Source organism: Macrotis lagotis, chromosome 1 (assembly GCF_037893015.1).
Source record: "Macrotis lagotis isolate mMagLag1 chromosome 1, bilby.v1.9.chrom.fasta, whole genome shotgun sequence".
Classification (NCBI taxonomy): domain Eukaryota; kingdom Metazoa; phylum Chordata; class Mammalia; order Peramelemorphia; family Peramelidae; genus Macrotis; species Macrotis lagotis.
Genome location: NC_133658.1, coordinates 861928942 through 861951198, shown reverse-complemented (window position 1 = coordinate 861951198; position 22257 = coordinate 861928942). Strand labels below are relative to the sequence as shown.

General features: G+C 52.1%; 1 protein-coding gene and 1 long non-coding RNA gene across 4 annotated transcripts in view; one reads left to right on the top strand and one right to left on the bottom strand.

Annotated features, from left to right (window-relative positions):
• Positions 1 to 126: 126 nt before the first annotated feature.
• On the bottom strand, positions 127 to 4090 carry TMEM200B (transmembrane protein 200B). Its single transcript, XM_074217914.1, has 2 exons — positions 4025 to 4090; positions 127 to 1001 (listed from the first exon to the last, which is right to left on the bottom strand). Exon 2 carries the CDS (start codon positions 979 to 981, stop codon positions 127 to 129), a length of 855 nt encoding a protein of 284 aa, XP_074074015.1. The 5' UTR covers positions 982 to 1001; positions 4025 to 4090.
• The window catches only part of LOC141508879 (uncharacterized), a 31098-nt gene continuing 10338 nt past the window's right edge, over positions 1498 to 22257 (top strand). For 2 of the 3 annotated variants that reach the window (XR_012474534.1, XR_012474533.1), the window contains exons 1-3: positions 8655 to 14652; positions 15308 to 15617; positions 16481 to 16563. This is a non-coding gene — a long non-coding RNA (uncharacterized LOC141508879). Of the gene's footprint in view, positions 1686 to 8654; positions 14653 to 15307; positions 15618 to 16480; positions 16564 to 22257 lie in introns of those variants that run through there. The other variant, XR_012474535.1, reaches the window with a different exon arrangement.

Here is a 22257-nt window from a genome sequence, read left to right as displayed (position 1 = left end):
TCCGGCTTCGGCCTCGCTGGTCTCCGAGGGGTCGGGCCCCGGCGCGGGCTCCGGTGCCCGGGAGGGCTGCCCTTCGCCCGCCCCGCCCCGCGCCGCGGGTCTTCCGAAGGATGCGCCCGGGGCTCCTCAGACCCGGGCCCCGCGGTCTCCCCCGCCGTCCAGCTTGGTGTAGCCGCCCGGGCTGAGCGGGTCCAGGCGGGGCCAGCTGCGGTGCGCGCGGTCGCGGCCGGCCGGGCTCCCCAGGAGCGGCCCCCCGCGGCCCGAGTCCAGAGACTTGGAGTGGGCCGCCAGCACCGTCGGGGGCAGCGCCAGGACCGCGTGGCCCGGCCGGCCGCGGGGGCTCCAGGGCGGGGAGGGCGCCCTCAGCGACCACCGGGCCAGCGGCGGGGCGGCCGGCGGGGGCCGGAGGCTCGGGGGCTCCGAACGCAGGCTCCGCACCGAGGGGGCGGGGGAGGCGCCCCGGCGGGGCCACCAGTCTCTGCCCCGGGGCTGCCAGGCGCCCCCGGGCGGCGCGGCGGCCCCGGCCCAGGCGGGGCTGTCGGGGGGCCGCAGCGCCTGCGCCCGCAGGGCCCCTCGGCGGAGCCGTCGGGTCTCCGAGTCCCGGTTCTCGTAGAGCAGCGTGTTGGCGCAGATGAAGATGAAGAGGCCCACGCCCATGACCACGGGCCCCAGGAGCCGCAGCTTCTCCGAGGGCCCCGAGAGGCGGCCCGCCCGTCGGATCTCCGCCGGCGCCGTGCCGTTGGCCGCCCGGGCCGCCCCGGCGCGCTGGGGCCAGTAGCCGGCCACGGCCGCGGCCGCGCCCGCCAGCACCACCAGCGCCCCCAGCGCCGCGAAGGCCCCCGACGGCGAGCGCAGCCGCAGCCGGGCGCGGAGCCCCAGCAGCTCGGGCGGGGAGCGGCGGCGGCGGCGGCGGCCCAGGCGGCGGAGGGCGCGGGCCGGGGCCGAAGGCGGGCCGGGGGCGCCCGGGCTCCCCGCCGTCATGGTCCCGGAGTCAGGGCGCGCTGCGGAGGGAGGAGGAGGAGGAGCGTCAGCCGACGGGGCCGGCCGCCCGGACGCCCCCCCACCTGGCCCCGGGGCCCCGCCGGCCGCCCCCCCCACCCCCCGGCCGGAGACCCCCGCCCCCGTCCCGGGCGGGCCGCAGGCGGGGAGCCGCCCCCGCTCGGGTTTTCCGCAGCGAAGCTCCGAGCCAAGGAGACGCGGCGGGAGCCAGGGGCGGCCCGGCGGGCCGAGGGGCCGGCTGCGGCGGACGCCCCCCGCCCCCCGCCCCGATCCCCGGCCGGGCCCGGGGCCCCGGGCGTCCGCCGCAGCAGATCCTCTGGGGGGGGGGCCGGCCCCGCACCCCGCACCCCCCGGCGCACGTGTGGCTCCCGGGCCCCGCGGGAGGGAGGACTCGGGGGGCTCCCGCCTCACCCCAGCCCCGGGCCGCCCTTCACCCAGCCCGGCAAACCTCGCTGGCCTGGCCGCGGGCCCGCATCTCTCCGTTCCGGGCGGGATGGGGCGGGAGGGGGAGGCCCCGCCACTACGGGCGCCCCCACCCGCAGCCTCTCCCCAAACCAATCCCAGGCAGAGCTCCCGGCTGGGTGAGCGTGGAGGGGAGATCCGGGTCGGAGCTCTCACCCAGCCACTTCGAGGGGGAAGCCGAGGGCTTCAGAGGAGCCATCCCCCCGAATTCGGGGCTCCGCAAGGTAGGCCCCCCCCCGAGACCTCCCCTCCCCCCTCCCGACGAGCCCGGGGCTAGTTAGGAGAGCGGAGGCAAGCCCGCTTGGCCCTGGCTGGAGCCTCCGAGAACAACCATCTGTGAGCATGTGTGCGTGCGTGTGTGAGTGTGAGGGAGTGTGAGTACTACGGAGAGACTGCAGGGGAAGGCAAGGACTCCGGGGCTGGTGCCGGAGCCTTGGGGGGACAGGCGGCTGGGGGACCCCGCCGGGCCTGCCTGGCTCCTCCCCGGGATGCCTCTTCCCCTCCTCCTCCCCCTCCCCGGGACACTTCCCCACATTGCAGTGTTTCCAATTCAGGCTCCTTCTCGATGAATCATCCCCCCTCTTCCTGCCTCCCTGGCCTCCTTTCCTCCACTTCTCACCCCCCCCCCCAACCCGCAGGCTTCACGGTTGTACCGAGGGCCCTATCCCTAGGCTCCTTCCCCTCTCGCAGCCTTCCCCCTCCTGCCACTGACAGCTGTCATCTCTGGGAGAGTCCTGTGCCCTGCGGAGTCTGTCTCCAGCTAGGGAGAAGCCATGCTGGGGTGGGAGTAGGGGTAGGAGAGCCCCGAGCCTGTCCTGCTGGGTCCTGCTGCACTGGGCCAGGACAGTGTGAGCTGGGAACCGGACCCAGGAGAACCGGGGGGCCAGGCTCTGGTGCTCCCCCCACCGGCACCTAAGAGGCCATCAGTCTGCGTTGCAAGGGCTGATGCCTCCCAGAGTGCGGAGGGCTGCGTGGCCAAAAGCAAAATCACGTCCGAATTTACTCCAACCTTTTTTTTCACCGCCCTGGTAATGACGGCACGTTAGTGCCTCCTGAAGATGCGCTCCTAACTTGGGGCTGCAAGCAGTCACTGGTACACACACGCGCGCACACGCGCACACGCACACACGCACATGCCCACACACACATACACACACGCGCGCGCACGCACACACACACACTCTCTCTCTCTCTCTCTCTCTCTCTCTCTCTCTCTCTCTCTCTCTCCTAGAAAGACAGATCACAGACACCTCCCAACCCCCTAACCCTTTAATCCCAGTTCACTTAAGGTGTAAAAACCTAAGACAAAGTATTTGTAGAGTTGTGGTTCCTGAAACCCCCTTTGTTACAGAGGAGGAAACTGAGGCCTGGCAAAGTGCAGGCTGCCCAGTGAAGTGGAGGCAAAGTTACTTCCTAAACGCTTTGTCCAGAACGATTCCCTCTAAACCAGCCTACCGAAGACCTCCACCAAGGATGCCAACAGTCTGGGGCACATACACCTCCAGAGAGACTCCCAGGGACACTCTGCCCCGACCCTAACCCCCCATGCCCCCAGTCCACTTAAGATGGCAAAACCTAAGATAAATTATCTGTAATGAGCTTTGGTTCCTGCAGCTCTCTTTGTTAGAAAGGGGGGAAACTGAGGCCTGGAAAAGTGAAGGCTACCGAATGAATTAGAGGCAAAGCTGTGCCCTAAAGCGCTTTTTCCAGGGCTGTCTCCACTAAACCAGCCTACTCATGACCTCCATCAAGGATGCCATCGGGGGGGGGGGGGCGGCTTTGGGCGGACACACACACACACACACACACACACACACACACACACACACACAAACACACACACATTACCCCTTAGTCTCAGAAATGGGAAGTGTTGGGAGGGCCGACTTCTGCATGACCCCCCAGCCCAGAGATTCGGGACCCCCAGAGACCAGAACCCAACCCTGTCCCCTGAGTCGGGTCCAAGTCAAGGCAGACCGAAGCGCCGAGAGGCATGAGAGAGAGAGGGGCCAAGACTAGGCAGACTACAGCGCCCTCCTCTTCTGCCACCCTGCCGGGGGGCGGGAGAGGTGGAGGCCGCGGGCCGGGCTAGGTGTCCTCCGCCCACAGCCCAGGCCCTCCCCCTGGGGGTGGGGGGACGCTGAAGTGGGCGGAACCGGAGTTCGCCCCAAATGAAGCCGGAATACCAGTCTGCGGGTCCAAGAGTCCGAGCCACTCGGAAAAGTTGGCCGAGGCCCCTGGGGCGGACCGAGCTCGGAGCCGGGCCGGCTGGGGGGCTCTTCTGGGCACCGGAGGGGCTGGGGCGGGGGCGGCTGCTGGGATGGGCCGCAATGGAGGGAAAGGGGCAAAGTTTGACAAAGGGCCCGGGAAGTTGGGGGGGGGGCCGGCGGCCGCCCCCCGGGCTTGGCCTCTGCACGGTTTCCAGCCCCGAGCTCCCTCCATGCTGGGGGCACTGCCATCTGACGGGGACTAGGGGGCCCTTGGATCGCCCACCCCCGCCTGCTCCCACGCAAGGCCCCAGACGGCCACCCTCAGCCGTCGCTGCGCCCCCCCCCAGCCTCACCTGGTCCGGTGGGCTCCCTCCGCCCGGGGTGCCCTGCTCCCCGCCCGCCGAGGCTCCATCGGCGACTCTCGGGCCTCCCAGAAGCGCTCCCCCCCACCCCCTGCGGCCCGTGGGCTCCGCCTCCCGCCTGCCCCGTCCCCCCAGCTCCGCCTCCGCCCCACCCTCCCCACCCCCTAGCCTGGCCGACGTTGGGGCCTCTGCTCTGTGTCCCCCTCTTTCCCCTCGCCCCCTCCAACCTCTCGGGCTTTGCTCTGAGCTAATCCTGGGGAGCAGTTCCATGCGCCCCCCCATCCCAGGACCCCTCGGCCTACTCCAGGGGCCTGGCCTGGCCCGAGGCCTCCTAAGAGGAGGGAGAGGAAGCCCCCAGCCCAAACCTGGAAAGGGGTTGGAGGAGGGGAGGGGGATGTGTCATGGAGGTGACACGGAGGAGGTGACAGGACAGCCCGAGAGCCAGAGTTGGGGGAGGGTCGCCCCCTCCCCCATTCTCCAGCTATTGTAAGGGAGGGCCGGAGAGTGGGCTCCGACCTGTGAGCCCCCCCATTCCCACATGTGCACCAATCTGGGCCCCCACTCCTGACTCCCCAGACCTAGGCAGCCCCAGCACACCCTGAGGCTCAGACTCAAGGCACGGACCTGCTGGGTCCTCCATTCCTCTGGATGACACCTTCTCCCTCCCCCTGCCCTCAGGAGGGGGGAGTGGTGAGAGGTGTGTGGGAAGAAGGGAAGAACTATTCCTAGCACCGCTGCTGCCTTGGAGCTGCCAAGGCCGGGAGGGCCCCGGGGCCCAAAGAGAGGGTGCCCCGCCACCGTGAGGACCAGCTGGCTTTCGGGGCTAAGGCTTGGGATGTTGGCCTTCTTACTGGCTGGCTCCTGGAACGAGCCTGGCTGAAGCGGGTATCGCTGCATTCCTTCCTAAGTGGGAACCACTCGAGCCTGGGCCCATCCATCTGGCCCCAGTCAACTTTGGCAAACATTGGAGCTCAGTGAGCAACGCTAATGGGAGGAGCCCAAACCCTCCCCCTCCTCCCAGGCCTGGCTCGGAGGCCTCTCTGTCTTCTCTCTGCTGACCATTAGCCTTCCCTGCTCAAACCCTCTCCTCTCCCAAAGCAGCCCAGCCCAGCGTCTCCTAACCACCTGAGAAACAGGATCATAACCTGAAAGCTTGCAAGGAACTTAGAAACTATCTAGTCCAAATGCTTCCTTTTACAAATGAAGAAACTGAGGCCAGGAGAGATTGAGTAGGAGTCCACATTTGAATTTGGGTTTTTTTGACTTGCAAATATAGCAATTGCCGTCGCACAGAGGGGCTCCAGGGACTCAAAACCCTTTTGATGGAAGTAATGGCCCAAAAGGAAAAGGGATGATGGTGAAGAGGATAGGTGTCTTGATGCTGCTCTGATTCAGTCTGGGAGGCTTCCTGGAGGAGGTGAGATAACGGGAGTCATGTGAGTATTCAGAGTTTATGAGGACTGAGGCAGGCTAGCCATGTACACATCTTCACAGACTCAATTGAAAACATTTATTAAGCTCCTTTCGTGCCTGCAGAATCAGAATATCTCATGTAAATATCTCCTTTCAGTCTCAAGCCTCAATCACTTCCGACAATTCTCTCTCTCTCTCTCTCTCTCACACACACACACACACACACACACACTCAGTCACTCAGTCACTCACTCACATACATATACTCAGACCCAAATAACAGAAAAGTGAGTTCCTTCCAAAGCCCTCCCTGGCCCTCTGCAGAGGAGCCTGCAGGTAACATCCTGAGATGGATTTACTTCCCTCCCTTATGCTAGAGACGAGACTGGCCTTGGTTCTAATTGGTCCTCAGAGCACTTCATTGATAATGGAGGAGAGGCGGGAGGAGGCTCATCTCCCAAATGTGCCCATCCCTATGATGCTGTTATGGCACAGAATTGGGTGAGAAGGGAAGGAAGAGACAGGGTCTCAGCTCTGATGGGAGAAATAGGACCTAGAGGAAACTAGAGAGCAATTAGAGACAGCTTTAGGGGAGAGAGCTAGCCCCAAAGTTTGAGTCCAAAGACTGCACTATGGGGGCTGGGCTTGAGTAAGAGTCTTCCTTTTTGAGAGGCCCCAGCCAACTCTCCAAATTGCCCAGAAGTCAGAAGGGCTTTTCTTTCCTTGGAATTCCCTTCTAATGAAATCTCAGGTGTGACCTGTGCTTATGCTATTCCCTTCCCTTTCCCCCACCTCCAAAGGGATAGTAGGCAATTAGGAAGTGTTGCTATCCTTGGCAGGCCCCTGGGCCATCCTCTTTCTCCAGTTTGCTCTGTGTCTGTGGGTGATCGGGGAGAGGGGGCAAGGTTTCCCTTGTCCTGAGCTCTGGCCCTCCCCCACCAGCTCTCCCTACTTCTACCCCCATCTTCCTGGCCATCTTTCCTTTTCTTTCCTCTTCTCCCTCTCCTAATGCAGGTTTAATGAAGGTTTGTGGATTGATTTGGGGGATCTGTGAATCTGAATGAGAACAAAAGTGTCCACGTTTGTTTTCACTAACCCTGCTAACTGAGCCTTCTCTTATGAACACAGGCGACAAAGGGCAATAGTATCGGGCCCTACCTCGCTGCCAGAGGGGTTCATGGCATTGGGAAGGTTAAGGACCCCTCCCCATCCTGGATCATAAAATGCCCACGAGGTAAAAAGAATCCCTTAGTCTTCCTAAAGTTTAGACCAACTTCTTTTTACAGAGTAAATCTGGGCTGCAGAGAGGGAAAGCAGTTTGTCTGAGGTGACACAAGGAATCGCTGTCAAGCTGGGAGCAGGACCCCTCACGCTGTGGACAAATCTCTGCCCTACCTCCTGTCTGAGCCTCAGTTTCCCTATATGCGAATCCAAGGGGCTTAGGAACGAGATCTCCAATGCCAACCCAAAAAGCCGTGCACTGAGTTGGGAGTGGGGGAGAAACGGTGGGGTTGGAGGGACTGAAGCTTCTTGCTTCACCCCTTTTCTCCATTTAGCCGGACTCACCCTCTCCCCTTCCCTCTCCCCCCACCTCAGAAGGGGCAGTAGGTGGCTAAGAAGTGACACTGTCCTTGGCAGGCCCCTTGGTCCATCCCCTTGCTGCACTTTGCTCTGTATCTGTGAGGGATCTGGGGATGGGGTAGGATTCCCCTTGTCCTCCCCCCACACTCCCCACCCCCCATCTGCCCTACAACCTTCCCTTTCCCTTCTTCTGCTCTCTTCGCCTGTCCCGCCCCTCAGCCTGTTCCAGGGTTCTGTCCCCCTTCCCCCAATCCCAAGAGGGAGGAAGAGGAGGGGGCCCAGGAATGCAGAGGCAGCCCCATCAGGCTCAGAGCCCAGTTTCCATGATGCAGGGCTTGGGGCGGGGAGAAGGGGGCGGGGGCTAGGGAAGGAGCTGAGGCTTCAAGTTGGGAAGCCTTTGAACTGCCCATTGGGGGCACATCCAGCCTTGGTTCTGGGAGTGGGGGGAACAGATCAGTCTGGAATCTGGTATGGAGAGGGCCTCCTCCCCACCCCCAGCTGGGGGAAGTGCCCAAAGTGTGACTGACAAGACTGGGCCCCCAGCAGAGCTCAGCAGGTCTTCACAGCTCTGGCTCCAAGATCTGTGTCTAACCCTAAACCGACCCGATGCTGCCCGACCAGGAGGGGTCATTTTCACTGCTTGTCCCCCCTCCTTCAATTTGGGGGTGTGATGGATGAAGGCAATAATGGAAATAATTCTGCCCATTGAATAGGGAGACCTTGGTTTCTAGTTCTACTCCCTTGGGTGATCTCTGGTAAATCAATTCCCTTTTCTGGGCCTGTTTTCTCCTTGAGGGGCCCCTCACACTCAGAGAACCCAGGAATGCCAGCCTTGACCCCTTCTCTTTTCTATAATGGCAGTGGGATTGAAGGGAAATAATCCTTACTAGAGAGATGCTCACATCAATCCTGGCTATTAATCAAGTACCCGGGGTCCATATTGTGGGCAATGACACATAGCTGCCATGAAATGGAGCCAACAGGGAGGCTCACATTGGGGGTGGACGATTTGGGAGCGTCCAAGACAAAAGATCAGTACAAGGCCATGGGACTATGGGGAGGAATTCCAGGTTTTTGCTCCGGATGTTCCCCTCCCCCACTTCATTTTCCCCAAAAGTGACCTCCTAAAGAAAGCCAGGCCCCTCGTCCCCCCGAGAGGGAGGGAGGGGAAAGGAGGGGGGTGAGAGAACTGAGCCTGGGAGACCCAGAAAGGTTTCAATTAGCAGCTGCAGGGAATGGAAAATATTATAATGTTGTTATGTAAGCGGCCTCATTAGGTGAAGGGGGGCACGGTTCCCCAGAGCTTCAGGGATAAGAGGTGTGTGTGTGTGGGGGGGTTTATCTCTGAGGGGAAAGAAGGTAGTGAGGCAGAGGAGAGAGGGTTCAAAAGCTAGAGACCAAGCCTGGGGCGGGGGGAGCTAGGACAGGGTCTGGGGACAGAAAACACAAGGGCTGGGGACAGAGAAGGGACTTTTAATGATGAGATGGAGACAAAGGATTCCAGGAATGGTGGGGAGAGAACTCAGGATGGGGGCCGGTGGGTCAGAAGGTCACTTTAGCACAGGGAGTAAAGACATTGCCCTCTGGGATTGGGGGGGGGGGTTTCTATTTGTCCTTAACCGGTTGTTCTTCCACTGTCGCTTCCTAAACTGCCTTCCTTCTCTTCCCACCCCTTCACCCCCAAATCACCAAATACTTTGCTATGTGAATTCTACACAAAGAGGAGGCAGCTCCAGGGTGAAAGGCACCAGTGAAGACTTCTCTCTTGGGACACCAAGGGCAGAGTCTTATCATTTGATGCATTCAGACCCCCCCCCCCATGCATATGTAGTAGGCCGGGGAAGAGAGTAGAAAGTATTGGGGGGAGGGGGAGAAAGGATAGGGTGCAAAGATTGAGCCAAGAAAGGGATTGTAGAGCCCAGGAGAATGCCCCAATCCAAAGGGACAGATGATTCTACAAGAAGACTGCCCAGACCTGGGGACTGGGGAGAAGAGGGCAGGCTCTGCCAGAGATAAGAACCTTGAAGAGCCCAGTAGAGGCCAACTCAAATAGAAATGACAACTACTAAACTGTGGCCAAGAATCATGTGAGTGGAAGTTTCAATATGTAATGTTAACTGTTTTACTGTATTTTTATTTGTCTTGTAAATATTTCCCAGTTATTTTAATCTGGTTCATCATGTTTGACCCCCCCAATCCAGTTCATGTTTATTAAACACTGAAAATCTAGAGGGGGAGGGGCAGAGAAGCTCTAGAGAGGGAGAGGAGCAGAGCTGTGCTGGTAAATGTTTAACAATTAGTTTTACAAAGAGTATGGCACACTTTATGTTTCATCTGCATAATTACCATTTTCTCCATCACTTTAAGTCTAGACAATCAATAAAACAATAAATCATGCCCAGATTGGCAATGTTTGCCAGTTTCTGAGCTGTAGATACTAAAAAGGTAACCTTCACTCAAGAGATCCGGGAAGAGCTGGCTGTGGCATGGCCAATGTCAAATCACCAGTCACCTAGTCATGGGAATCCAGCCACTTCCTGACCTTAGACCTGCCCCTTACTGCCCAGGCCTTCCATACCTTCGGTCTCCAAGAAAAGAATCCAGTATAACCAAGGGACTGGAATTCTGAAGACCTGGCTCTGCCATTCACTGGCTGTGTGACCTTGCAAAAGCCCCTCCTCGGTTCTCTCTCGACCTGGTTTTCTGATCTATGTAATGACAGGTTTGGAATAGTCTCCAAGACTATTCTAAGGATCTCCCTATCTCCAGTTCTGATATTCCATTTTCTGACGTCTTAGCTTTGACCTTCCTTGTTCCAAGGACCCTCCCAGCTCTGACACTCTGTGTTCTTCCTTTTTCTCAGTCTCAATAGTACTTTTTAATTACTTGTAAAGAGAGTTTTCAATATTCGTTTGTAGAAATGTTTCCCCTCCCTCTCTTCTCCTCCTTTCCTCTCCCCAAGACAGGAAGCTATCTGATACAAGTTACACTCGACACTCTCCAAGTTCTTCCCCGCTCTGCCATTCTTCATTCTGAGCAAACTCTGACATCCCATGTTCTGAGGGGCCTCCTGGCTCTGACATCCCATGTTCTAAGGCCCCCCCGCCCAGCTCTGACATCTTGTGTTCCAAGGGTCCTTCCAGCTCTGACATTGAGTTCTAAGGGCCCTCCTGGCTCTGACATCCTGTGTTCTAAGGTCGCTTCCAACTCTGATATTCTTCATTCTAAGCAAGCTCTGATATTCTATGTTCTAAAGTTCCTCCCAAATCTGACATTCTAGATTCTAAGGTCCTCCCAGCCCTGGTATGTTGTCCTAAGGGCCTTCCCAGTGGGTGATATGGGCTTGGGAGATGGCTTATCTCTGGGCTGGGGTCCTTTGAGGTTTGGAGAGGATGAGTCCCTCCGAGGGCCGTTGACCCAAGGCTTTGCATTCCAAGTCCCAGGGGACCTGGTGTCCCATTTGTGCCATAGCAAATGAAGTCACAGAGGCCTGGGCACCTCAGGAAGGAGATGTCAATTCCTCCATCTTCACAAAGATAGACCCAGCAGGGGTCTATCTTTATTGGGCAGAAAACAACCAGCCTGCAGGGGGATACTAACTGATCACCTCATACTCTGCCTGGATTTTCCCCAAGCATTTCTCAGTATTCACATCCCCTGCTCATGATGGAATGTCAGAAACACTGAAGCTAATCCTTGCTTCAGCCCCGCCGGTGACCCAGCCAAGAAAGCAAAGTCAAATCCGATTCTCTAACCAACTCTGAGTGACTCATTCCTTGGAGTGGAGTTTCCAGTTGTTTCTCTAGTAACGACAAGAATATTTACTAAGAATTTGATGGAGGTGGAAGTGAGAGAACCTGGCCTCCCCCCCACAGGAAATAGATGAAGAATCCAAGGGGAGGGGAGGGCATTGGTTCTGTGGGAGGCTTTGGGTTTGTCCCAGCTGTCCTTGGCAGTGAAAATCAAATCATCAGGCTCCTAACCCTTGGTCATCTTCAGGTTACCTGTGAGACCTTGAGCAAGTCACCCATCCAGTTTACATAGTAAGCCCTTGATTATTGTTTCTTGACTTATTATCTCTGGGCTTTCATTGATCCCCTTAGCCTATATAAGGCCCAGCAGAGCATGATGTGGACCAGAGTATGTGATGACTTTGTAGGGAGAGGGGCTCCTGACATCCTTTCAGTCATTGCCAAGATACCTGCAGACTCAAGAAACTGGAAACCAATGAGTTCACCTCCAACATAGACACTGGAGGGAGGACCTGCCAGACCAGGTCCAGTGATCAAAGATCCAAACCACGTGGGTTCTTGGCCAGCAAAGAAAATGTCAGATGTGTGGTTCTTCCCTTCCCTGCAGACCATGCCAGGGCACTTTGAGCCACAAAAGCAAGAGCTCTGTGGAAGGCCCCCTTCTGCCTGGGTCAGTGTTCAGGTCTTGATTCTTTCCCATGCTCCGGTGTCCTGAGCCTCAGACAAATCTAATAACTTTGGACTATAAAGGAACTAGCTGCCATAGCTGACTCTCCTGGGGTTCTCTCTGTTTGCCATAAATAGAAATAATAAGGGAGAGTGGAGGCCAGCGGGTGGGGGGGTGAGAAACAGCCCATCCCTTCCCTCAGCCCAAGCTCCATCCTTGCATTTCACAGCCCTGAAGGCCTTAGATAAAGAGGATCCCACTCCTTTAGGACTGGCATAGTGTCCAATGCAATACTAACTCCATTTGTGGAGGAGGGGCAGGTCCAGCCCAGGACCCTCTGGCAATTCTGTCCAGGGGAGGGTGGAGGACAGGTTAGAAGGGAGGAAGTCTCATCTTTTTTCTGGCTTTGGGAATGCCTCAGCTTTAAGTTGACCCTCCCTGGCCCCCTCCTCACAAGGTTCATTGGTTCACACTCTTTTCCTAAACATCCCAGGCAGCCTCACAAAGCTCAGTGGACATGGAGTCCAAAGATGATCCTTGTCCAAGGTGTGATATACTCGCAGGTCAAACTTGACCTATATGAGGATCTCAGTTTTCTCATCTGTGAAATCGGGATAATAATTACATTATATAATAATAATAATAATTACCTCCCAGGATGGTCATGAGGATAGTGTGACTTATGAGTTGAAGCCCCCCTTCTCACCCAGGCTTCCCCCTGGCCCCTAGCCTCGCTCCTCCTCATTCTTTCCCAGGTTTCTTCAACCTCCCAGCATCACAGCCCAATAGACCCAGTTTCATTCAAAACAACCCAGAACTAAGTTAGGGTGAGATATCCCTTAAGGGAAGAGATTTCCAGGACAGTGCATGCTAACTGGGTTTAGGCACAATGGCGATAGGCAGATATGTGTTTTAGAAGAAAACCTGTGGGGCGGCGGTGGCCTGATGCCTTCTTCTGGGCAGAGGAGAGGGTCCTCAACTTCATATCCAGCTAGTCCTTGTGATGCTTCCTCCTCAGTGCCTTCCCCACCTGTGCCAGGCCCTCATTGCCATTCACCTGGATTATCAAGAACAGCTTCCTGGTTGTTCTCCCTTCTAAGTCATCCGAATTATAAGAGAGTTATTTCTTCAAAATCACAAACTTTTAGCTCAGAAACCTTCAGTGGCTCCCTATTGCCTGTCTGGTAAATCTTGGGCTCCTCTATCAAGGGGGATGTGTGGTGTGTGCATATGTGTGTGTGTGTGTGTGTGTGTGTACTAGAAAGATGAGAGGGAGAGAGAGGAACAAAGACAGAGTGGAATGGGGGGGAATCAGCACTAGAGAGGAAGACTAGGAATACAGTTTTTTCTTTATGAAATAAGTTTTTGTTGATCTTTTGGTTTTTATATCCTCAGAGCTCCCCCACCACCCCACCTTTTGCAGAAAACCATCCTGGGTCTAATAAATATTATTTTTTTAAAGATACAAAAAAGGCTAAAAATCAAGAGTCAATCATATGCTGACAAAATTCAAAAATATGTATAGTGGGTCACTCCTATGGAGCAGGTCCCAGTTCTACCAAGGGATGGATTGGGAATGTCTTCTTCTGAGTCCTATTTGATCATTATAATTTTGCTGTGTTCACTTTTGATTCATGTGTGTATATGTATATGTGTGTAGTTTATGTTCTTGTAATCATTGGGTTTTTTTTTAATTTTTGCAAGGCAAATGGGGTTTAGTGGCTTGCCCAAGGCCACACAGCTAGATAATTATTAAGTGTCTGAGGCTGGATTTGAACTCAAGGACTCCTGACTCCAGGGCTGGTGCTCTATCTACTGTGCCCCTATGATAGTGTTTCTCAAAGAAAGCCATGTCTTTATGTATGGTAATATTTCTATGAGCGAATTTCCCTTTATAAGCAAATAGGTCAATCAAGGTAATATTTATTAAACACCTACCATATGCTATTATTTCAAGCTCTGGAGGTTCAAAGAAAGGTAAAAAGTCAGAAAGGTTCCCTGCCCTCAAGGAGCTCACAGACTAATGGGAGAGGTACCATGCAAGCAATTATATATAAATGAACTAGGTACAGGATAAACTGGAGATTTTTTTGAGAGGGAACACACTAGGATTGAGGAAGACCCCAAAGGCTTCTCGCAGAAGGTGAGATTTTGGCTAAGGCTTGAAGCGAGGAGGTAGAGATGAGAGAATTCCAGGCATTTCCTGTCCAGGAAAAATGTCCGGAGTCTGGAGATGGAGTGTTGTATTTGAGTAAAAGCAAGAAGCTCTGTAAATAATAAACCAGATTTTAAATTTGATTTTGGAAGCAAGAGGAATGGGACTGATTTTTTAAAAATATATATTATTTTCAGCTAGGAATTTTCCCCTTCCCTCCACCCATTGAAATGGCAAGAAATATGATAGCAATTATACATATGAAATCATGCAAAACATATTTCTGCATTAGCTATGTTCTGGAAAAATTAAGCAAGAAAAAGGAAAAATATGATTCATTCTGTTCTGAATTCATTGGAATTTTTATGGGTCATTGTATTGGTCAGATTTACTAAGTCCTTCATAGTTGTTTATCTTTGCAATATTGCTATTACATTGTTTTCCTGGTTCTGCTTCCTGCACTTTGCATCCCTTCATGTAAATTTGTCAAGGCTTCTATGAAATCATCCCTTTCATCATTTCTTACAACACAATAGTATCCCATCACATCCATATTCCATAGAACTTATTTAGCCATTCCTTAGTTGATGGCTATCGCCTCTGTTTCCACTCCTTTGCCACCACAAAAAGAGCTGCCACAAATATTTTTGTACATATGACTCCTTTTCCTTTGATCTCATGGAGCTGATTGAACATTGGTTGTGGGAAGAGGGATGTCGTGATCAGACCTACACATTAGGAAGACTGATTTGACAGCTGAGTGGAGGAGGGACTGCGGTGAGGCAGGAAGACCAACCAGCAGATTCCTTCAGTGATCCAGGAACAAGGGGCTGAAGGTGTTGGCAGTATCAGAGAAGAGAAGGAAGAAATAACAGGAACTGAGCAGCCAGAGGCTTATTGGAATCCTGGCCATCTTTAACGCTGGTGTCAGAGAAAACCTTATAAATCTCTCCAATTCACATCCTTTATTCAGGAAAGTTCTAGGAGTTTGGGTAGCTGACTTGTTTTGCTCAACCTCCAAGGTCCTTCAGCCCCTCTTTAAGTATTCAAGGTAACCAGACCATTCAAATAGAGCAAATTTTATTTAACATGGGCCTCCTGTGCAAATATTTAGCACATCAATAGAGTTCTCACTTTTCCACCAAGGTTTTACACTGTAACTTGGGAGTGTAACTGTAACTCTGGTGAGTTACGACTACTATGGGTGAAATATCAGTAGAGTGCAATAGTGGGGTGCTCTTCTCTTTTTCCTCTCTCCCTCCTCTCTGTCTCTCTTGCTCTCTGTCTGTCTGTCTGTTTCTCTATCTCCCTTCCTTCTCTTCTCTGATACTGCCAACACCTTCAGCTCCTTGTTCCTGGATCACTGAAGGAATCTGCTGGTTGGTCTTCCTGCCTCACCGCAGTCCCTCCTCCACTCAGCTGTCAAATCAGTCTTCCTAATGTGTAGGTCTGATCACGACATCCCTCTTCCCATAACCAATGTTCAATCAACTCCATGAGGTTTCTCTCTCTCTGTCTCTCTCTATCTCTGTCTGTTGTGTGTCCATCTCTGTCTGTCTCTGCCTGACTCTGGTTTCTGTCTCTCTGAGTCTCTTTCTCTCTATCACTTTATCTCCCTATCTGTCTCTGTTCCTGTCTGAGTTTCCTCTCTCCCCTTAACTGGGAAGCCTTTACCCCCTTGTAGTCAAAGGATTTTTTATATGCAGGAATGATTGGAATGGAAGGACAAAGTTACCCTTCCATGGAGTACGCACCCACCCTCACTCCTGCCTACGCCTGAGCCCTGCAGGAGCCCTCCAGCCTGGTTCCACATCCTGGAAGACCCAGATTAAGTTCCACCTCTTCCATGTTGGCCTCCATGATTGACAAATCTAAAAGGAACCTCTGCCTCCTCTGAACAGCTAGAGTGTGGGCCTGCCCTGTCCCTGCTGCTGCCAGGTGGGATAGAGACAGAGACTGAACCTGTGATTTCCTCCTCATGGAGCACTCCCAGATGAGGAAACTCCCTCCACCGAGGTAGGTCTGCTGCTTCCTTTTAACTCCCAGCCTTAGAGTTGCTGTAAGGATAAGAACCTTGCCCAGGTGGCCCAGCCAGCTGAGGGTCAGAGGCTGAACATGGGCTCAGGGCTTCCCCCCTCCCAGATCAGTTGTCTGCCCGCTACCATAGTCTTGCTTTAGGCACCAGAGACAACACTGAAGCTATAACTAAATTATACTAAACCGTAACTTGGAAGGGACTGAGGCTCAGTCAAGTTCATATTTCTCCCCCAGGATATTGTCCAGTTCCCCAGGAATGTTTGTTGAGTGAATGAATGAATGAATGAATGATAAAAAGACAGACTGAGAGGTGGAGGGGCAGAGACAGAGTACATGCACATGAGAAGCCAAAGAGAGGAAGAGATCGGAGAAAAGCAAAGGAGAAACTGAGCCAAAGAACTCGATAGAGAGCAAACGAGCAAGAATGAGGCACAGACAGGCCAAAAGCTGCCCCTCAGAGCTTTGTTGCCGGGCAGAGACATTCCTGGAAACTGCTCTTGTTGGCTCTTCTGAGGTTGAGAGCCTGTCGCCCCCGCGCGGTGAAGCTTGGCACCTGCATCTACCATCCCTGCCCAAAGTTAGACAACTCCGAATCTCCAAGCTCGCCCAGCCAAAGGGGTGCGGAGGGGAGGGTGGCACGGCTCGGCTAGTTGTGGTGCCTTTTAACAAGAAGTGAGAGGAAGATGATGATAGAGTTAAGTGCTCTGTCTCAGTACCCCCAGAGTCCTCTGGGGTTTGTGGGCAGATCCTAGGACTTTTAAGGGGGAAATACCCTAAAGATGTGGCCCTGTTGGCAGACTAACACCCTGTTAGTTCTAAGAGGGCTCTTCCTCCTCTCTCAGAATATCTCCTCTCCTGAGACATTAATTCCTGAAAAGAAGCCTTCTACAACAGGTCCGGATGTGGCCAACTGACACAGAGAACGGTAGGTTTGATACAGTACAATGGAACGTGATTCCAGGGTTCCATAGCCAGGACCTAGGTTTAATCCCTGGCTCTGCTACTTTATACCTGTGCGAGTTTATTTTTATTTTCTTTTTGCAGGGTAATGAGGTTAAGTGACTTGCCCAAGGTCACAGGGCTAGGTCATTGTTAAGTGTCTGAGGTGGGATTTGAACTCAGGTCCCCCTGACTCCAGAGCCAGTGCTCTATCCACCGTACCATCTAGCTGCCCCTCTTGTGTGACTTTATGACAAATCACTTCACTTCTCTCTGGGTCTCTGGACAACTTGAAAATGAAAGTTTTAGAATAAATGACCTCGAAAAATTATTTCCTGCTCTGAAGCTCAGATTGTATAATGCCCCTAGTTGCTAGTGGAGGCTCAGGATTTCTTCCATGTGGGTAATTTGTCAATTCATCCTCTTTCTTTGCATATAAAGAATGTTGGGGGCGGCTAGGTGGCGTAGTGGATAAAGCACCGGCCCTGGAGTCAGGAGTACCTGGGTTCAAATCCAGTCTCAGACATTTAATAATTACCTAGCCATGAGGCCTTGAGCAAGCCACTTAACCCCATTTGCCTTGCAAAATCCTAAAAAAAAAAAATAAAAAAAAAAGGAATGTTGTCAGCAGGAACCTACCCAGAACTGAGAAGGTAGATATTGGAACTTGAAGTACCCAAAGGGTGGTGGTGGTTGATAGTGGGCACAAGCTTGGAGATGAGCCCAAGACTGGCCAACAACTCTGATCTGTGACAGAGTAAGTGGAACATGGAACATTATTTAGTGGTGATCATCCATCTGAGCCTCAATGAGGAATGTATACAAATGAGGAAACTGAGGATCAGAAAGATTATAGGAGGTCAGAATTGGAAGAGAGTCTTAGAACAGAGAATGTCAGAGCAGGGAGGGCCTTAGAACACAGGATGTCAGAGCTGGGAGGGCCCTTGGAGACCCTTCTCAATATACAGGTGGAAAATGGAATTCAGTGACAGGAAAAGACTTGCCTTCAAGTAGTTCTGCTGAAGAAAAACCCATTATAGCCATAGACTCCACCCTGGACCTTCAGTCTTTTCCTCTTTATAAAAAGGGGCTAGTTGGAGCAGTGGGTCTCTTACACCCCCTTCTACTCTGCTCTGGCATTGTTCCAAGACGAGGGGAGGCATGGAGCTTGTCGGGGGGGAGGTCCATCTCAGATGGATTCAAGGCAGGAGCCAGGGAATGCTCCCCAAGGCTCTGAAGCCACCCTCCAACAGGGACTGGTGCTCCCGAATCCACAACCCTTCCCAGCTTAGCTGCGCCATCTGGTGGACCTCCTGGGGACCCTGCCCAGCCCGGCAGGCCCGCCTGCAGCTCTGTCTAGAGTACCGGCAAATTCTCCTGTCTGGCTTGGTTGTCCCAGGCCATTATTCTGCCCAAAGCCTCCAGAGAAAAGCCTGCAGGACGCCTTTGAACAAGGCTCCAGGGTGGTCACGGGTCGGCCCAAGGTGCAAGACTCAAGGTCTAGGTCGAAAAGCAGGCAGACAGGCTACCATGGTCAGACTCTGGGCAGGGAGTGGTGGTGGGCTCTCTCCAGGCAAATGAGGGCTGGAAGCTTCTAGAACAGATAGATTGAGGCCACTGGGGGTCATGGTACAAGTTCCCAAACAGCTCGTGCCCAAGAAAGCAGGACACAGATCTGGAAGGCTGGCATCTATGGTCCCTGATGAGAGAAAGAGAGAGAGAGAGAGAGAGAGAGAGAGAGAGAGAGAGAGAGAGATTGTGTGTGTGTGTGTGTGTGTGTGTAACAGTGTGGGTATGATCACAGCTCCCCTCTTCCCATTTGGTCTCTTCTAGTCTCACAGGGGCTTTGAAAGCCCCTGTCTATGTGAGGTCTCCCAAGGGTAGCTTAGAAGAGGACGCCCAGCTTTGATAGTAAAGAGAACTCCATTCACAATTAGTCAGTCAGTGAGCACTCATAGTAAGTGTTTACTATTTGTCAGACAGTGTGCTTTGCACTGAAGATACAAAGACAGACACTGAACCTGCTCTCAAAGAGTAGACAGCATATAAATAACCTTGTTCAAAATAACCTGTTCAGGGGCGGCTAGGTGGCCCAGTGGATAGAGCACTGGCCCTGGAGTCAGGAGGACTTGAGTTCAAATCTGGCCTCAGATACTTTATAATTACCTGGCTGTGTGGCCTTGGGCACCACTTAACCTTAACCCCGTTTGCCTTGCACAAAAAAAAAATGCTTCACGAAAATAACCTTGTTCAAAATTTTTGTTGTTGTTCAATCATTTTAGTCCTGTCTGATTCTCTGTGACACTATTTGGGATTTTCTTGGCAGAAATACTGGAGTGGTTTCTCAATTCCTTCTCCACCTTATTTTATTTTATTTTATTTTATTTTATTTTATTTTATTTTATTTTATTTTATTAGGTTTTTGCACGGCAAATGGGGTTAAGTGGCTTGCCTAAGGCCACACAGCTAGGTAATTATTAAGTGTCTGAGACCGGATTTGAACCCAGGTACTACTGACTCCAAGGCCAGTGCTCTATCCACTGCGCCACCTAGCCGCCCTCCACCTTATTTTATAGATGAGGAAACTGAGGCAAAAAGAGTGAAGTAACTTGCCCAGGGTCACACAACTAGTAAGTGTTTGAGACCAACTTTGAACTCAGAAAAATGAGTCTTCCTGATTTCAGGCCTGGCACAGAGTCACCATCCAAGATGTCTATCTGTTTATCTTATCTACCTGTTTGTTTGTCTGTCTTTCCATCTATCCATCCATTTTACCTGTTTACCCATCTTCTGTCTATTCATTTATCTATGTCTGTCTATTCATCCATCCATCCATCCGTTTCATCTGTTTATCTGTCCATCTTTTCTATCTACCCATTTATCTGTCAATCTGTCTATCTATCTAATCTCAGTCAGAAGAGTAGTAGAGGCCTCTTGTTATAGATGAGATTTGAGTTGGGACTTGAAGGAGGCCAGGGAAACTGAGAGGCCAAGAAGAAAAAGAATTCCCCATGTGGCTTTGGGGACATCCAGTGAAAATGCCTTGAGATGGAGTGTCTTGTGTGGGAAACAGCACCTGAGCTGGTTATGGCTATCGTAACTAGACCCTGAGGGATGTGGAGAGGAGAGAAAGAGACAGAAGTGAAAGGAAAAGTTGGGAAGGGGCCAGGCTGTAAAAAGAAGTTTCTACTTGATCCTCACTTTTCTTATTTGGAAAACAAGCTGGGGAAAGGCAGAGCTTGAAACAGGTGACCACAAAGTCTCTTCTGGCCATTTATCCAGGCTGCCATGCATTATCTGTTCCTCCCTCTGCCCTTCCTTTTTTTTAAGATTTTTTTTTTTTGCAAGGCAATGGAGTTAAGTGGCTTGCCCAAGGCCACACAGCTAGGTAATTATTAAATGTCTGAGGTCTGATTTGAACCCAGGTACTCCTGACTCCAGGGCTGGTGCTTTATCCATTGCTCCACCTAGTCCCCCCCCCCCCATCCCCTCTTTTCTGCTTCTGCTTCCTGTGGCTGCTGCCTGTCCCAGGTTCGATTCTCCTTGCTACAGGCTTCCAGAGGATGGAGTAAGTCTGTTGGATCTGTCATAACCACAAAATCCTGGTGACTCAGGGACCATCAGACAACCCCATGAGCATCACTCCCACATAACTGAGCTCCTTTCACACAGGAAAGAAAATAATTTGGTGGAAAGCGCCTACCCACCATCAAATAAGATCTCTCTCCTCTCTCTTCCCCTCCCCTCTTCCCCTCCCCCTCCCCTTTTCATTATCCCTCTCCTCCCCCTCCTTCTCTCTCTTCTCTCCACATACACATGCAGAGAAACCAAATAGATTCAGAGGTAAGATGTTTAGAACTGGGGATCAAACAGTCCACACCTTATGCCACAAATAGGAGAAATTGAGGCTCAAAGAAGGCAAGGAAGCACTCAAGGACTCCAAGAATTTGTTGGCAGAGGCAGGATAGATCCAGGTCTTCTGACTCAACCCACAGTGTGCCAGCCATTATATTCTATTCCATATGGATCTGGGATGACACATGCCCTAATTCATTTTAAGTGTATAGCAATGGGTTTGTCTTTTTTAAAGACACCTACTGGATTACTGACACTGAGAATACAAAATAAAAAATGACTTCAGGGACAACACAGAAGGTTGAACCTGGAGTTAGGAAGCCCCGAGTTCATATCTGATCTCAAACACTATCTGGGTGATCCTGGGCAAGTCATTTCACCCAGTTTGCCTCAGTTTCCTCAACTGTAAAATGAGCTGAAGACAGAAATGAAAACAATTCAGTATCTGTGGAAAAAAAAAAAAACCTCAAATGAGGTCACAAAAAGTTGTACACAACTGAAATGACTGAAAACTGATTCCAAGGAGTTTATAGTCTAATGGAAGGCAGGGTGTAAGGATAAGCCCTGTACATAAACTAGTAGGAAGTTGTGAGGAAAGTAATAAAGGGAAGGTGTGGATGAAGGGCAATGAGAAATTCTAGGAAGGGGGGATCAGATACAAGAAATCTCATGGGAGCCTGAACTAGGGTGGTTACTGTGGGAGTGGAGGGAAGGGGACAAGTGTGGAGGCAGAATTGGGTTGGGACTAATTAGATGATGAGGGGTAGGGGAGAGGTGAGAGTCAAGAGATGCTGCTGCTCAGTCATTTTCAGTTGTGTCCATCCCTGTGTCACTCCATTTTGGGTTTTCTTGGCAAAGACACTGGAGTGGTTTACCATTTCCTTCTCCGGCTCATTTTATAAATGAGGAAACTAAGACAAGCAGGGTGAAGGGGTCACACAGCTAGTGTCCGAGGCTGGATTTGAATTAACAAAGATGATTCTTCTTAATTCCAGGCCCTAAAGTGTATCCACTGCATCACCTCAACAACATTATAGTGGGGAAAAAAAGTTGGGAAGGAGGTCAGATTTGAAGTCGGGTCTTCTTGGCTGCTCTATAGCTAAAGCTGACTATATGAAAGATGAGTAAAGTTATAAAACATAAGTGCCCAGGAAGATGATAATATCTTCAACAGGAATAGGGGAGAGGAGCAGGTTTAGGAGTGAAGGTGAGGAGCTCAGTTCGGAAAGTATTGATCTTGAGATGGTGATTAGCTATATCAAGATACTTGGTGGGATCATAGATGTTGATCTGGGGGAGAACCTAAGGGCCATCCATGAAGTGCACTATCCTCATTTTGCCAAGGAGGAAACTGAGGCCCAGGGAGTTTGAAACTGGTATCTCCATTTCCTCTGGCTCCAAATTGACTGCTATATCAAAAAGAGAACAAGAGAAGACACTGGCATTGATTGGAGCCATAGATCAAGTAGAAAATAAGACTGAAGAATTATGATCTGGGGGAGGGAGGAACTGGTCCTTAGGTTACGGACTCTTCCGCTTCAAAGGGAGGTTATTTTTGAGAAGCACTGGTGTGGATTCAAAGGCCTTGAGTTCAGAGGTATTGTAAGGCTCAAATGAGAATTAGTAGATATAAAGTTCTTTGCAAACTATAAAGTATTATATAAATAAATGCCAGTTATCATTATTAGCCTCCCAGTCTCAAGGCCTCTAGACTGATTGTAACTTCATTTCTTCAGCCTTCTTTTTAGTATTACTAAATTCAAGTTTCCAGTGGTGTGCTGGTAGAATGTTTAACAACCAGGTTCTGGGGTCAGGGAAGGGAGGA